Source organism: Alligator mississippiensis, chromosome 5, assembly GCF_030867095.1.
Source record: "Alligator mississippiensis isolate rAllMis1 chromosome 5, rAllMis1, whole genome shotgun sequence".
Classification (NCBI taxonomy): Eukaryota; Metazoa; Chordata; order Crocodylia; family Alligatoridae; genus Alligator; species Alligator mississippiensis.
This window is the reverse complement of record NC_081828.1, coordinates 205,665,706-205,680,852: the sequence shown is the minus strand read 5'-3', so window position 1 is coordinate 205,680,852 and position 15,147 is coordinate 205,665,706. Positions and strand designations below refer to the sequence as shown.

The 15,147-nt window shown below is 45.5% G+C and overlaps 1 protein-coding gene across 2 annotated transcripts in view; it reads left to right on the top strand.

The window, feature by feature from the left end:
• The window catches only part of DPP6 (dipeptidyl peptidase like 6), a 737,431-nt gene that overhangs the window by 47,964 nt on the left and 674,320 nt on the right, over positions 1–15,147 (top strand). Inside the window, exon 1 of one of the 2 annotated variants that reach the window (XM_019498918.2) lies at positions 1,818–1,925. The exons of the other annotated variant lie outside the window; for it this stretch is intronic. Within the exon in view, the coding sequence (XP_019354463.1) occupies positions 1,839–1,925 (87 nt within the window). The 5' untranslated portion in view covers positions 1,818–1,838. Of the gene's footprint in view, positions 1–1,817; positions 1,926–15,147 lie in introns of those variants that run through there. 2 annotated transcript variants of the gene reach the window in all.

Here is a 15,147-nt window from a genome sequence, read left to right as displayed (position 1 = left end):
ACTGGGATCATGAGCTCACCCAGTGGGCAGTAACTTCACTCTGGGAGCAAGTCCAACAGGACCCATGGTTCTCAACAGGACATCTCAAGGAGTCAGGTTCATTGTGAGAATTTGTTGTTCGGTGCGATATAATGGACACACAAGATGCACTAGTTCAGCATAGGGCGTTTCCCAACTGGCAAAGCTTGTCTTTTGACCGCCTTGGGTAGGTTGGTTTAATTGTCTAGTTGTGCTTAAATAAGATGTTTTACTCATTCTGTTCCATTTGAACAAAAACGAGGACCCAGTGAAGGAAAATGTTCTTGTTTTTAGGAGCTCTTAGTTTTTAGCAAGTCTGAAGTTTTCCCTTTTAAAGCCACTCATTTTACCCCCAAAATCATTTGTATGTATCCTGGTTCTGTTCTGGGGTGTTCCCTGGTTTTGGGAACATTACAGCTTTGTTAGAGGAGGCATCAGGAATGGGTTTGTACCTCTGTGAGCATCAGGGAAAGCATGTGGTAGTTAAATTGTGCACTCCTTAGAGACGTGTACAGCATGCGAGAGGCAGGCCTGTGTGCCAGTTGCACCACTAGCAGGTGTATCTCATAAAGGACTCCCAAATCATACCGCTGAGGTCACTCACCGGCTGTTGCTAAACGGTGTCACTTTCAGTCTGTGTGATTTACACTGAATATTAAAAAAAAAAAAAAAAAAAAGGTCCTGATTCTGCAGAGTTCATTGAGCCAAGAATCTCATTGCCGTCAATACTCAGGGAGGCAGCCTGAGACGGCTCTTGCTTTTCCATGGCCCGTGGTTAGTTCTGTTGCTTTGCAACAGCCAAACCCTGCTTTATTGTACAGCGTTCATGTGCATTTGAACCCAATGTAGGGAAAGAAAACCCTCAGAAAACAAAGGAAAATGCAGTGCCAGCCACTCTGTGGCTCTCCCAAGCTCTTCTATGTCTCCTTGATGAGTGTGAGACACTTGCTGTAGTAAGCTAACCTTCAGGTAATTAGAAATCCTGGTTAATTTACTGCAGCTTCCAATAATTAATTTCTTGAGGGAGGAGGGAAACCAGTTTAAATCAACTTTTCTTCCCCTCCGCCCCCTCCACAACCTTCCAGATAAATTCAAACAAATATCAGCTCCCTCACAGCCCTTCTCCTTTACTCCTTTTCTTTTAATGCACTCTCAGAACTAATTGAATCTGAAACAGTGATTATTTTCCAGAGATAAGGATCGCATGCAGTTCGCTCAGATGAGTTTATTCCACTTCATCAGCATTTTTTTCCCCCCTCTCTCTATTTCTGCTTCCCCCTTGCATTTTTTTTTGGGGGGGGGGGGAGGGAAATGAAAGACTCTCTGGATTTTTCTTCCCTCCCCCCGCAAGCAGCATTGATTTGTTGTCGTATTTAAACACCAGAGTTCAATATGCAGGTATATAAGTGCAATATCAATAAGATGGCACAGTCTGCTGAGCCAAGGGGGTAGCTGTTTCTGGGAGCCCATCCGCAGGAGCACAGCCCGGCAGGACCCCCGGTGGGAAGCGCAGGGGCGGTCGGGGCTGGGTGGTGGCCGGCAGGTGGGCAGGGACCACAGCACAGCACAGCACAGCACAGCGGGAGGAAGACGCCCGGCCGGGGGGCCAGGGCGAGGCGATGGGGGTGATCCATCACAGCCCGCGGAGGATGACAAGATGCTGGCTGCCTCCGGCTTGATTTCCTGAAGCAAGGAGCGGCGGAAGCAGGCTGGGGAGGGGGAGGGTGGATCTCCCTGGCAAGGGGGGGATCTCTCGCCGTCTCCATCTCTGTGCATGTGTGTGTGTGTGTGTGTGTGTGTGGCTCCCTCCTGCCACCACGATGTCAGTGATGATTTCAGCTCACCAGAAGGTGACCACCACCACCTCCTCCTCCTTCTCCTCCGCCTCCACGGCGCTCAGTAAGCTGGTAGGTGCCCGGCGGGTCCCGGGGGAGGGGGGAAACTTCGCGGGCCGTGCGAGCGGCGCTGCCCGGGAGAAGTTTGCGGGGCCGGGGCCGCTGCCTGGCCCCGAGCATCGCCCGGCCCCGGCCCCGGCTGCAACACGTGTGTCTGCTCCGAGCCCGGCCGCCCCGGGGTGCCCAGCTCTGCGGGGGGGGGAGCTCGAGGTGCGCCCCTGACGACTTGCCCCTCCTTCATGACTCCCAGCACAGCCTTTTGGTTCCTTTTAGGGGCTCAGGATGCACCCCTTGAACTGCTTTTCCATGTAGGATTTGGAAAGGGATCAAGGTGCAGCTTGCTTTCTGCATCCCTCTCCTGCCCCGGCCAAGGGGCTACCGATAGAGGCGGCCCGTCCTCCCTCCTTTGTCGTAATGCCCTCTCTCCTGCCAACCGCGCGCTTCGGAGAGTCGAAGAAGACAGTCGGGGTATTTAATCATAAGTCATGGCAGAGGCAGCAGCAAATTAAGAGCTGTGGGCGAGAGAGAAATAATGCTTTCTGGTTAGGTTTGGAAATAGATGGTTTAGGCGGTATTACTATTATTATTTATGGTCTGGGAGTAGCGACAAGCTCCAGGCTGGGAGCTGGGCCCCGTTGCGCCGGGCTCGCGTAGCAGGAGAGTCCCAGCCCTGAAGAGTTCACCCTTCGGGTTGGTGACAAGATGCAACAGGTGCCGGAAGCAGGCAAATGAGCAGGGGATGGAAGGAGGGAGGATGACTGAACAAGGAGGGGGCTGAGCGTGTTCCTAGCAGACTGCCGGCGCGTACAGTGCAGCTGCCTACCTGTTACAGACACACCATGTTCCTCAGCAGCAAGGCAGAGCTGAGTTTTTTTTGTAAGGAGAAGGTGCGGGGAATTTATGAGGGGGGTTGTACGAGTAATGAGGTAGAGAGCTGCAGGAAGGTACTTCTGTGGAGCAGGAGCTGCAGAGAAGAAAACCAATAGTATCTAGGCTGTGTGAAGAGGCAGGAAAAAAAGTCTCCTGTTTCATAGACGGAAGGAGGGGAGCAGCAGGGAGGACTTGTGTAATCTGGAGCAAGTGAGGAGGAAGGCAGGCGTCACAGCTGAAAGTCAATGGATTATACTTCCAACCTTGCGCAAGCTTCCCCTGAATGGTGTGGCCTGACGGCAGAGTAATGAACACTATCGTGTGCAAGTGCATGCTTTTAATTATAACGTGTAAGATCCTAAGTTGTGAGCAAAACGCCCATTGTGCATGTGTAAACCAGACATTTCCCTGCCTGATGCAGCTGCATGCTGATCACTGCTTGGCACACTTGCGTTGGGTTTTTGTGCATACAAATGAGTTGTGTGTAAGTATATATGTACAATTTTATATGCTTGAGATTCATAAGAAATCACAGTACCTACACCTAGACCCTGTGGGCGAGAAGCTTGGTCGTTATGTGCTGAAAATTGCCTCGTGCTTTTCTGTATTATCTTGTAACAGAGTATTGACATGGGGCATGATAATGTCCTAATTTTTTTAATTGCAATTTAGGATTGTCACTAAAGACATGCTCAAAGAACCTTGGTGAGAAAATCTGACCTGAAGTCCTACCTTTGCCTTTTATTGTAAACTATCCCTAGAACTGCAGTACACTGGATACAACTCCAAATGCTTGTGTGGGCTTGAACACGCAATTTGCCAACCTAGAGACAAGAGTGCTGCCAACTGCACCATGCTGACATTTTCAGAGCAAGGAAAATCAATAACTGAAAAACAAATTGATAACATTTCAGAGATTAAAAGTTTGCTTTAATATTTAATATTGGGCTTTTCTAGCAAAACATATGTTAATCCAGTGCACTCGGCTCGTGGCAGAACTGAGTATACTACTGGGATCATTTGTAAGCATTTCAAGTGTGACTTTTCAGCGCTTTGTGCCTTAGGTGATCATTATTGCTTGGGCAAAGGGGTATAATGTTACCTCATCAGTTTAGTTGTATTTTTATTTTTTTTATTTTTTTTTGCAGAGTGTAAATCATATTGAGTACCACATGCTGGGTGATGCCGTGAAAGGACTCCATACTTTTTAAAATAATAGTTCTCTTTATTAAGAGGACTATTTACTATGATGTTTCAACTTCAAGTAGTCTTCATGTCATGTACACACCAACTGCCTGCCTGGCACCACCACTACATTCTGCCCTCTTGCAACCTATGCTCTTCCTTCTGCATGCCAGACAGGTTGCTATACAAATGATTCAACAAGGTGCCAGTCAGTGGAGAAGTAATATTAAACCCTTCATCTTGTTTCTTAGATGAAAATTAATTCAGTTAGATTGTGCGCACATCTGTCTGACCTCTATATTCATCTATACAATCTTCTTGGCTTTGATAGTCTCACTAATTATCTCCCCGTCTATTCTTTCCTCCATCCTGAAAGTTGTTGAAAAGGTGGTGAGTTAATTTTAATGTACTTTGGCTCTGCAGGTATTCTTAGTCCATATTAATCTGATTTCTGGCAATGAGCTTGAACTAATGTTTAGGTGCTTTTTTCCATTAATGTCTGTGTCCTGAATGGAGAAAGTTCGGGGATCCATGTGTTTCATACGTCACTGCCCTTCAAGTTCTGACAACTTGTGCGGACCCAGCCAAGGTTGTGGGACTCGGGTGTGACTAGGGAGTGAGGACTAGATCCAGTAAAGGACATAGTTGCCTCAAGTGGAATTTCCAGGGAATTTATGTGCCTGTGCTAAAAGCTGCAGCCCTGAAACCTTTGCTCAGCTGCCACCTAATCCTCATTCCATAGACATCTTCATGGGGGTTTTTTAAATTTATTTTAAGTCTTCTAAAGTGTTTAGAGTTGCAGCCCTCTGCATGTCCAGGTTGAGAAGCTGAATGCCTAAATTTCACTGGGATCTGAGACATAATTGGGAGGAATGCATTGGATCCTAGAGGGGCCTGATTTGGCAGGTGTTCCCAGAGCCTGCCATACACACACTCACAGGATAGTCCTTTCCAAAAAGCTCCTGTTCTTTATTTATTTCTAAAAGGCAGCGGCAATGCTCTCCCCTTTTATACGGCAGCACAGTGGTTCCAGCACTTCCCTAGGAAGTGCGAGGCCCAGGGTCAGCCTGAAGGCCTTGAAATATCCCCCACCTCCCAAGAGGGCTGTGCATGAATGTATGCTAGGGGTGCTCCCTACCCTTCCAGCTGAGGTTATACCACCATGTGGCAAATTGTTCCAGATCCTTTTGGTCTTGGAGAGAGAGAGAGAGACTGGGGCTCTGCACCCAGGTGGTTAGAGCATTTATCTGAAGTGAGAGGGGTGATGGGCAGGGTTGCAGGCCATCCTTCAGGGACTTGTTACGTATTTTGCATTAGACAGTTACTGAATATAGCCCCAAGTCCTCAAAACTGACATTGCCTAGCTAGTTTCAGAGCGTTTTTAAATAGCTTATATGTCTAATAGAACCCAGCAATAGGCTCACTTTATCAGATCAGAAGCTAAATACATATAAATATCCCTTAGGCCAGGGAAATACTCAGTTTACCTTGCTATTTTTGCAATAATGAAAATACTTGGACGAACTCAGCACTTCAGCTTGGAAGAACTTTTATATAGGAGAACGATGAATGCAGGAAAAATGCGTGCAAAAGCAATTTACTTTTTCCAGTAGCTCTCTGCAATCCTATTTTTGCCTTTATCCAAACCACTTATTTAAAACGCATTCTCTCTCCACCTGATCTTGCTGAGAATTCTTAATCACACTCTTGTGACTTTAGCCTGCTGCTAAAGAAATTGAGGCAAAATCGCCAAGTCAGCACTTTCAAATACAGCGAACTGCTTTTCTTCCATACCCCTCAAAGCCCATTTTATTGGAGACTATTTTTGTCCCTACTTTACAGATGGGGAAACTGAGGCACAGAACATGAAATGGTTAGCCCAAGGTTGCACAGAAGATCAACTGCCGAGGAAGGAGTAAAACGCAGGCTCTCTGTCGCCATGCTTTTCCATATTGGTGTGATGCCTCATTAAATGGGGCTGGAGCCTCTAGGTGCTTCTGCAGTATAAATCATAGCTTTGTGAAAAAAGGCAGGGAAAACTATGAAGAAAATGTGGCTTGAGAGAAGGGAGGAACCCTCCATTTTCGAACTATAATTGTTTAACAGTGTTGTGAAAATATCACATGATCACAATGTCAGATATCTGAATAATGTTTTAAAAGTTAATTGCAGCAGGTGCTATCAAAGAAGTACTGGATCCTCAACCACCTTCTCATTAATGCTAGTTATAACATTGTACCAGATACAAAGCACACTCCTAGAATTCAGTAAGTTCAGAGGCACAGAAAATGGTATTCTTAATAACCGGGAAATGTTCCCCCAATTTTCATGGGTATCTATATTATTATTATTATTATTATTATTACTTTTGAGAAGTGCCTACAAGCCTCATTCACAGGTTAGGGCCCTGCTATTCTGGTCTGATGACCTGTGTTCCCCCCCCATGGCTCTTTGGCAGTGTGGTACCAATTGAGCACAAAATTGAGGAAAATTGAGGTTGAAACCACTTCCAAAGATTTGCCTCAGGCTATAGTTTATTTTAAAAACAAAACATTTGAATATTTAGGCTCTTAATCCAAGACATGCTTTCATATGGGAACACCCTTGGGACATTCTGCTGGTTTCAGTGGGATGGAGCTTGATGGCAAACGTCTGCCCAAATGAGGACTGAGGCCAAGTTTTGTCTTTATTTATCTACCAGGAGTCAAGTCATTTGTAAGCTATTGTTCCTCGAGTTCTTAGTTACCTCTGAAACTCTCAGACCAAACAAGGAGCTAAGATGGACGCACTGTTCTAGGAAGTTATTCATTGTTGTAGGAAAAATAGAACCTTGTTTCTGAGATTCTTGGCAGATTAAAGCCATTGTACTTGAAACATATTTGGACTGTATTTGGCGGCTCTACATAATGTCTAAGTTACCACTTGTCTTCTGTTATTGACAGTTTATTTTCTTTAAGTGCTTCATTTCCCCTTGAAAATGCAGTACAGCCACGATCCTTTAGTGCTCAGTATCACTCACCGGAAAAAGGTTCAGAACGGGTTGGTTAAAATTCAGATCCACTTCAGAGTGAATATTGCTTTTGAATAGGCCTGTTGTGACTAAGACAAGATCTGTACCATTGTCTAAAATTGATAACAGGATATCTAAAAAAAATAAATAAATAAAATCACAAGGCTATATTGTCCGCACCTTCAGAATAGCATCTAGGAGTGAAAGGGAATAGCCTCAATAAGTCTCCATCTCCAATTTCCACAATATGGATGGAACAGTCTATTGAACTAGACCTTCAAAAGGTTGTGGCTAGTTGAGTGCATGTAATTTCACCCATGCACAGCCGATAAGTGCTAGATTTTTTTGCATAAAAAGCTGTGCGGGCAGGCAATAATTTATAAGCAGTTTGTGGGCACAACTAGACATGAAGCTGTTGGCTTTACTGGAAAACCAGACCTCTCAGGCCAACTCTTACATGCATCTTTTAAAAAAGTAGTGCCCTCCCCCCCCCCCCTTTCATCCCTCAAAACCAGCAAATTTTATTATGAATTAACCAACAGGCTCAATGTCCACCGAGATAGATTTTCTTCTAATTTTGTACCTCTGGGTCCCAGCTACTATGAATACCACAAGTGCTGCAAATTATAACAAAAGATTTTTTAAATTTTTTAAAATTAATTTTATTTTTTTTTTCCCCCTAAGCTCGAAATCCCTGTGAGCACCCATTTTTATGAGCTGGTTTGGCCTGTGCCTCAACCTCATCTCCCCCTTGGCCTGGGTTTTTTAGCTTCTCTAGCCCACCAAAGCCCAAGACCAGGGTGAGTCTTTGGAGCAAATGTTACTGAGCAAGAGATGTGGATTCTAGGAATTCCTTACCCTTCAGGACAGCTCACTGGAGGTTATAGGGATTGCCTGGAGATGGCTATGTGAAATTATTCTTGCATCATTAAGCTTAAAACCAGATTGAGTAAAAATAGGGAGAAAGTGGAATTAAAACACAAGGAAAGGTTTGCTTAACTTGTATAGAATTACACTTATAAATTAAACTATATGAGGCATTCTCAGCTAAGCTGCCCAGGCCAAAAAAGAGAGAATGATTACTTACCCTGAAAGCAATCCACTAGCTGCTCCTTCTCCTCAGCTTGTTGGCACTGATTGCTGTCTAGAGGCCAACAACACTTTGTCCTGTAAAGACACTTTTTTTCCCTTCATAAGTCTACTTCTTCTCTCCCTGCAGCCCCCAGATCTAGTGGATCTGCTCCCACTTTCTAAACTAATTCTCGCGCGTGCACACTCTTGTACACACGCACACACGCTCTGCTTTGAGCTTTGAGGTCGGTAGATCATTGAAGATTCAGTCCTTTATGGACAGGGTGACTATAGATCCCAGTCTGGCTGGGACAGTCCCAGATTCTGTAGGCTAGTCCTGGCTCTGGTGGAAGTCCCTGGGCTACCGGGAAATGAACATTAAGTGAAAGAGCTTAGAGCTTTTTTCTTGCTCTCTCTCTTTTCTTTTTTATAAGAGAAGCTCCTTAAATCATCCTTTGTGATGTGGGGTTGAAGGAGCTGATCTGCTCTAGACAATTTGCTTCTTTATATGTAAGAAAGACCAACAGCTGACAGGGAGGTGGGGGACACTTCCTTATAGGCTTAAGATGTGACATGGCATGAAGGGCACTAAGCAAAAAATCCTTCTATTTCCCAGCCTTTTTGCCTTTTCTAGCCATACACTAAATATCTGTAGGCGAATGAACTCCCGTTGCTAAGAAGAAAAGACCAAACAGCAGGGCATTTCCCATTCACTCAGCAATCAAATCACTACTGATTAATATGGGATCAGCTCCAGGTTCTGAATTCTTCTACTCCTTGGTTAAGAAACGTTTACTGTCTGCCATCTGGCAAAAAGGAAATGTGGGGGAAGGAGTTGGCAAACACATTAGGAGATGAAGGGTCAGTTTTGTGCTCTGGAATTGTAACAATAAAGTCTGTGGAGAGAGACAGACAAGGGTAACAGAGAGCAAATCCACTCTACCCACAGGTGAGAACGCGAGGCATTGGAGTGGAAGGACACACTGATTCGTTTCTCAGAAGTCATTCGCTGTTCTGGGTATGAATGGCTGGTGCGTCCTGTGGGTTCCCCACCCAGATTCAGAAGCTGCTGACAGTGGCGGCTCTGTTGGGGGGAGGCACCAACCCTACCGACAGCATCAGTGTCAACTGTTAGGCGGGCACCAGCCCCAACGGGGGGCATGTGCACCCCCATGCATCCCCTGCCAGTTGCCTATGGTTCTCGGTATCAACGTTTCACTTAAGTCAATGCATGCTCTTGTAGCTGGGTTTAAGCTTTCATGTGAATTATTAATAGAAAAACAGCAGGCAGAGTTGTGTCTTAGATATAATTAGTAGTACTGCCTCTAAGCGAAAGTATAGTAGCTTCTGCTTGTGGGCAGGACTCACTCATTTTATAGAAAGCACTTGTTGGATGATATTGCCTCACCAAGTTTCCTGAGATGACAGCAGATGGGAATTTGGGAAGTCTCAGCAGTTTCTCTCTTCCAGCCATGCCCTTTCTAGAAGAGGTGGGAGCATATATTCTTCCTCTTGTCCCTCAGTAAGTCAAAGGGACCCAGGGCAATACAAACGGTTCTCAGGATATGAGAACTACCCTACACACTGCAGACCAGTGTTTTATTTCCTTGCACCCCTCTGCAGCCATGATTTTCCTACGCCTGCTAAAGCTACAGGTTCATAGCATTGACTGATTAATACAAATGAGCAAGCATTCTGATTGAATGCCGATGAATATGCACTGCACCATTTACATAAAACACCTGATAATATCCTGATCATCAGAACTTAAACCCAACAAGATTGTAGCATGGAGCTAGCCTTAGGCATACATGGGCATTTTAGTGTTCCTGGTTGGCTTTACCATCTCATTAGCTTGATGTCCAGGTGGCTCTAGTTGTTCCTTTGGTTGCCTCTTGTCCCAGAGCGAGGGGAAGGCAGTGATCAGGAGGGTGATGACACTTGGAGGATGACTGTCTCTGGCTGCTTTTTGCTTCCTGGAGAAGGAAAGGGAATAGGGAGATCCTGGCTATATTTCTGGCTGAGGAATTCTGGTCTTGGTCTTTCCTGTTCCTCCTTTGTAGGCTTTTGTGGCCTGAAGAGATGGATAGAGCACTACCAAGAGTTACCCTACAAGTGAATGTTGGTCTCTGTTGGCTGAGTTGAAGGACTCTACTTTAAGCCATATCTCTGATTCGAGCCCTGGAGAATTGACAAATAATGCAAATAATAAGCAGAGAGAAAACTTAGAGTATCTCCAGAAGACAGCTGAAAACAGGAGTCTGCCAGCTCTGATGCTCCGCAAGATAGCATATGCCTTTCCTGAGGGACGTGTCCTGTTAGGATATCAAGTTCCAAAGATCATTGAAAATCTGCCTCTGAACAAGGAAAGGGGAAGAACAGAAGTTCTTGTCAATGTATCCTGGGGCTTTTCCTTGGATCCATTAATGAGAACAATAATGTTTGTAGACACAATTGTTAATTAAATTTAATTAGCCCAGCTAGGTTTCTCAGGAGTTCAGAGAAATCCTGTGGTTTGACTAAACAAACAGACTTGAGACTTTTCCTGAGCTTCCCAAATACTTGCAACCTGCCATGGCTGCAGAGGAAATGAACACACGTAGGGATTCTTGAAACTCCTTGCAAAATTGCAAGTTATTGAACTTACGGTGATCTGAAATGTTGTGAAGTTAACATCAAATAACCAAACCAGTCTGACAGTGCCCTAGTTTGTAACATGGGAAGTGTCATAGCCTTGAAGTTCCAAATAAACCATGATGACTCCCAGTCCAACCTTCAGTATTCCCCAAGCCCAAGGAGATCTAGGTGAATATCTTGTGTTACTCTGACTCTTAGTTCTTTGCGCTGGTTATCCTGTATAGAAACTGGGCGCGATCTCTGTGTGGAAGAGGCCATCTTTTTTCTGAGCTTGTACAGTGCCTAGCAGAAGGGAGTCCTGGTTAATTAATGTCTGGGAAGGGAGTTCGTAGGCACTATGATTATACAAATAATAACACAAAAGATATGAAGACTGAAGGAAATGTCATCTGTTTTCTGGTTATTGTGTTGCTTGCTAAAAAGTACCTAAGGGTTCAGTAGGTCTTGGGTAGGGTTGCTTGTCTAGAACAATGTTCCTCGGCCAAGGTTCACAGAACCCTACAGTGCCATGAGGTCCTTGTAAGGGTGCCACCCCGCTGCCACCAAGTGGAACGACACCACTGCACCTTTGTGCAGGAAGCAGTTGCAGCAGAAAGGGGCAACGCTTGTAGTCTTGCCTAATGGAGGGGCTGGCATGAGGTGGTGGCTGCTCCTAACTTGCATGAGGGTCCAGACCAGCAACCCCATTGCTGTGGACAGTAAGTGCCACCTCCACTTCCTGTTGGGTGAGGGGCACCCCCTTGACTTCATGCCTCGAGACAAAGATGAGGGGTTGGGCATATCTCCCTTGCACGGGGGAAAAGAGGGGCTCCCTCTGCCCACATCCACAGAGGATGCTGCTAAATTCAGGAAAGTTCAGTCGGGGGACACCAAGGGCATTTATACACATACCTTTTCATGGTGCAATGCGCCGGAGATCCAGCGCGTCGGAGCAGACTTGATTAATCGAGTCTGCTCCACATGCAAGGTGATGCGCATGGTGCTGCATCACATGCATTTGTATAAATGGCGAAATGCACATCAGCACGCAGAAAATGGCAGCGGTGTGCTTTTGAACTAAAACACCTTTGATGTGTTTTAGTTCAAGAGTGGCTCGCCACTATTTTCTGTGTGCTGATGCGCATTTTGCCACAGCGCCAAGCGCTTTTCAAAGTCATACTTATACACGAGTCAAAATGCCCCTTGCGTCTAAAAAAGGTTGAGAACCACTAGTTTAGTTAAGGGTTTGAGATAGCTCAGCCACCACTACTGAACTGACAATAAAGATTTCACGGCTTTTGGAAGTTTTGTCCTGTTCTCGTTTGTACAGGAGCTAGAGATTGTAAATAACTTGGAAACTACTAAAGGAACAGGTTATCACAGACTTGAGGAAAGTACGTGGCAGTCTTTCTTCTGTGATTGGCTGATTATAAGATTCTCCTAGTTTTTGACATTGGACACTGCCGGAGGAACAGTGCTGTTTTGGAAAAGCTTGCATGCTTGGATTTGAAGAGCACTTTGGAAACATCCCAGGTTTTCTAGAGGCAATGGGGCAAACTATTTCCCTTGCTGAAGGCAGGGCAGGGTGCACCTTAGAGCCTAACTTGTTTCGAGGGGCACAAGCTACAGCTTACTTCATGGGATGCTATGAATGCACTTGCAGAGAGCAGGGTTTCTAAATAGAAAGGATAGGGAAGGTCGGAGAAAAGAGGGGCACTGCTGAGAGAGGGGAAGGCGAGTTGAAGAGATCAAAGGGGATGAACAAAGCTGCTAACACATTGAGAGATATAAGGGTTGTAGAGGCTAGTCCAGATAATCTATAATTAGTCTCAGGGATAACAATCTACAATCTCTGTTGAGACCATACTTGACACAGTCCAGTCTGTGGATGATTTCTTATTCTGCAACTTCACATTCAAGTCTCTTTTTAAAGTTTTATTGTTTCAGAGCAACCATGCTGAGGTCAGTGGTGGAATAGCCAGGGTGGTTATATTGTTCTGCCACAGGCTTTTGGGTCTTTCTGAAACTGATGCCAGCTCAGTGCCCATTTATTCTTTCACAGAGGGATTGCCCCATCTGTCCAGTACAGACAGCAACAGGGCACTGTAAGCAGGTCATGGCACAGAGGACAATGGAAGAGGAGTAGGTAAATTGATCCCTGTCTGCTCTAATTCATGTTATTTGGTCCAGTGATGACGTGGTCCATGTTGATGAGGGGGCATAGCTGGCATCCTGGTTGGTAGCAAGGCCTGGTGGCTTGGTGAGAGTTGGAGTTGGCAGTCTGTTGCTGGAGACATGTTGTTTGAGGTTGGGGGGGCTGCGTGTAAGCCAGGTCTAGTTTGTCCTCCAAGGCCGTCTTGAGAGAGTTGTCATTTTCCAAGAGGAGCTGAAAGTCATGAATGATGTAATTGGGTAGTAGAGATAACGACTGATGATCTGTAGCAGCATTCATCAGGTCCTCAGCTAACCTCAGTTTTGGAGCAGAGATTATTTACACTCCCTGGATTTTATGGATTTATTACCCCTCTTCTTTTCTCTTGTCCCATCACATGGATTCCTTGCATCTCCCCCTAGTCGTGGGTAGGTGGTAAGAACTCGCTGTTGCAAAGACTGGAAGGAGGATACCCAGCGTTCTCGTGCAGGTGCGGTGGTTAGGGATGTACTTAGGTCAGTATACGGACCTGGGCAGGTTATATTCCCTTGAAAAGAGATTACCCATAAATGCTTTAGAAAATTTGGCTCATTTGAAAAGCCTGTGTCACCTCTAGTCCTTGCTGCAAGGAGATACAAAGTTGGTGAGAAGAAACACAAGGACTTATCCCATACCACAAACAGTGGAGAAGAATTCAGCAACCAAAGGAAAAGTTTTAATGCAGGACTTCAGTTTTGAGGAGTGGAGAAACTGCTACTCTTTCTCATTGCCCATCATCCTTTCGGAAAAGGAGTTTTCTGACACAGAACCTAAAATGAATTCGGGGAGAAGGGAGCTTGGCAAGTGACTATCCCAGGAATAATTGGCTTATCCCCCTGGCTGGTTCTGTTTTCTGAAGAATGTACCTTTAGAAATTAGTAAATTTGAAGGAGGACAGTGAGTCATAACCCACAACAGGCCACATGCCATTTTTCTGAAGCTTTTCAGATTATATATCTGCTTGGATGCAGTTTCAATTGTCCACTTACAGGACATCCAGGGAGACCTCAGCAAAGATTTTTAAAACATCCCTGCATCTTGAGTATTGATTGCTTATCTGCCTTGGCAGGTCACTTCTTTGGGTACAGGGTTCGCTGACTGTTTTTCTAGGACATGTCTCCTGCTCTACGTGATTCTCTTTCTCGCCCTCTCTCTTTCTCTTGTTTCTCGCCCTCTTTTTTTCCCTCTTTCTTCCAGACAAAGCCTATCAAACCTAGACCAGTGGCCTCAGGAAGTCAGAGTTTTCTCTGTAAAGGTGACCTCTGCATACATGGGTCAGAAGAGGATCAAGGAGGCTATGGGCTGTTTGTTAATGAGCCAGGGGGATCTCCTAACTGATGATGTAAAGAAAGTGGGGTACTCAACAGCTTATTTGCCCCAGTCTTCACAAAAAAAAGGAAGCTGCAGCCAGACACCTGATAACTAGGGACCTACTGAATTCATGGCAGAAGTAGAGTACACGGCAGCTCCTTTATTCTTGCCTGCTCCCCCATGTGCTCCTTGCCACCCCCCCCCCCCCCCCGCAACTCCAGCTGCTGATTAGCAGAGGGCTCCCTGCTCCCTACTGATCAGTAGGGAAGCTAAAGCTGCAGCTTTAAACCCGGTGCCATTTTTCACCATATTTAAAACCACAGTTTTGGGCTCCCTATCAATTAGGAGCAAGCCGCAAGCGGGGCCCCTCCACCGACCAGCTGGGGTGGGGGGCACAGGCATATCTGCAAGACTAAAGGAGTTGGAGCACAGACCATTTCTGCCATGAATTTGATAACTAATAAGGATTATTTGGATAAGGAAGGGGGCAAGCTGAGGGAGGAGATAACATAAGAGATGGGCAGAGAGTTTTTGATGGGTCTGAACGAATTCAAGTCTGGCAGAGGAGATCTCGGAGCCCTTGGCAATGATCTTCGTGATGTTGTGGGAGATGGGCCAGGTACCAGAGGACTGGAAAAGTGCCAGTATAATGCCTCTTTTTTTTTAAAGAAAGGCAGAAAGGAGGATCCAGGCAACTGCAGAATCGTTAGCCTCACCTTGGTACTTAGGAAGTTAAGGGGACATATCATATTCTAAGGAAGGCCATTTACAAGCGTCTGGAGGAGGAAAGGCTGGTGACAAGTAGACAGCATGGATTTATAAAATACAAATAGTGTCAAACAAAACTGATCCCCACTTTTGACAAAGTAACTACTTTGTGTATCTGGCTCTCAGCAGGGCATTTGACAAAGATTCCTCATGACCTTCTCATAAACAAATTGGAGAAATGTGAGTTAGACAAAACTGGTGGAGAGACAACT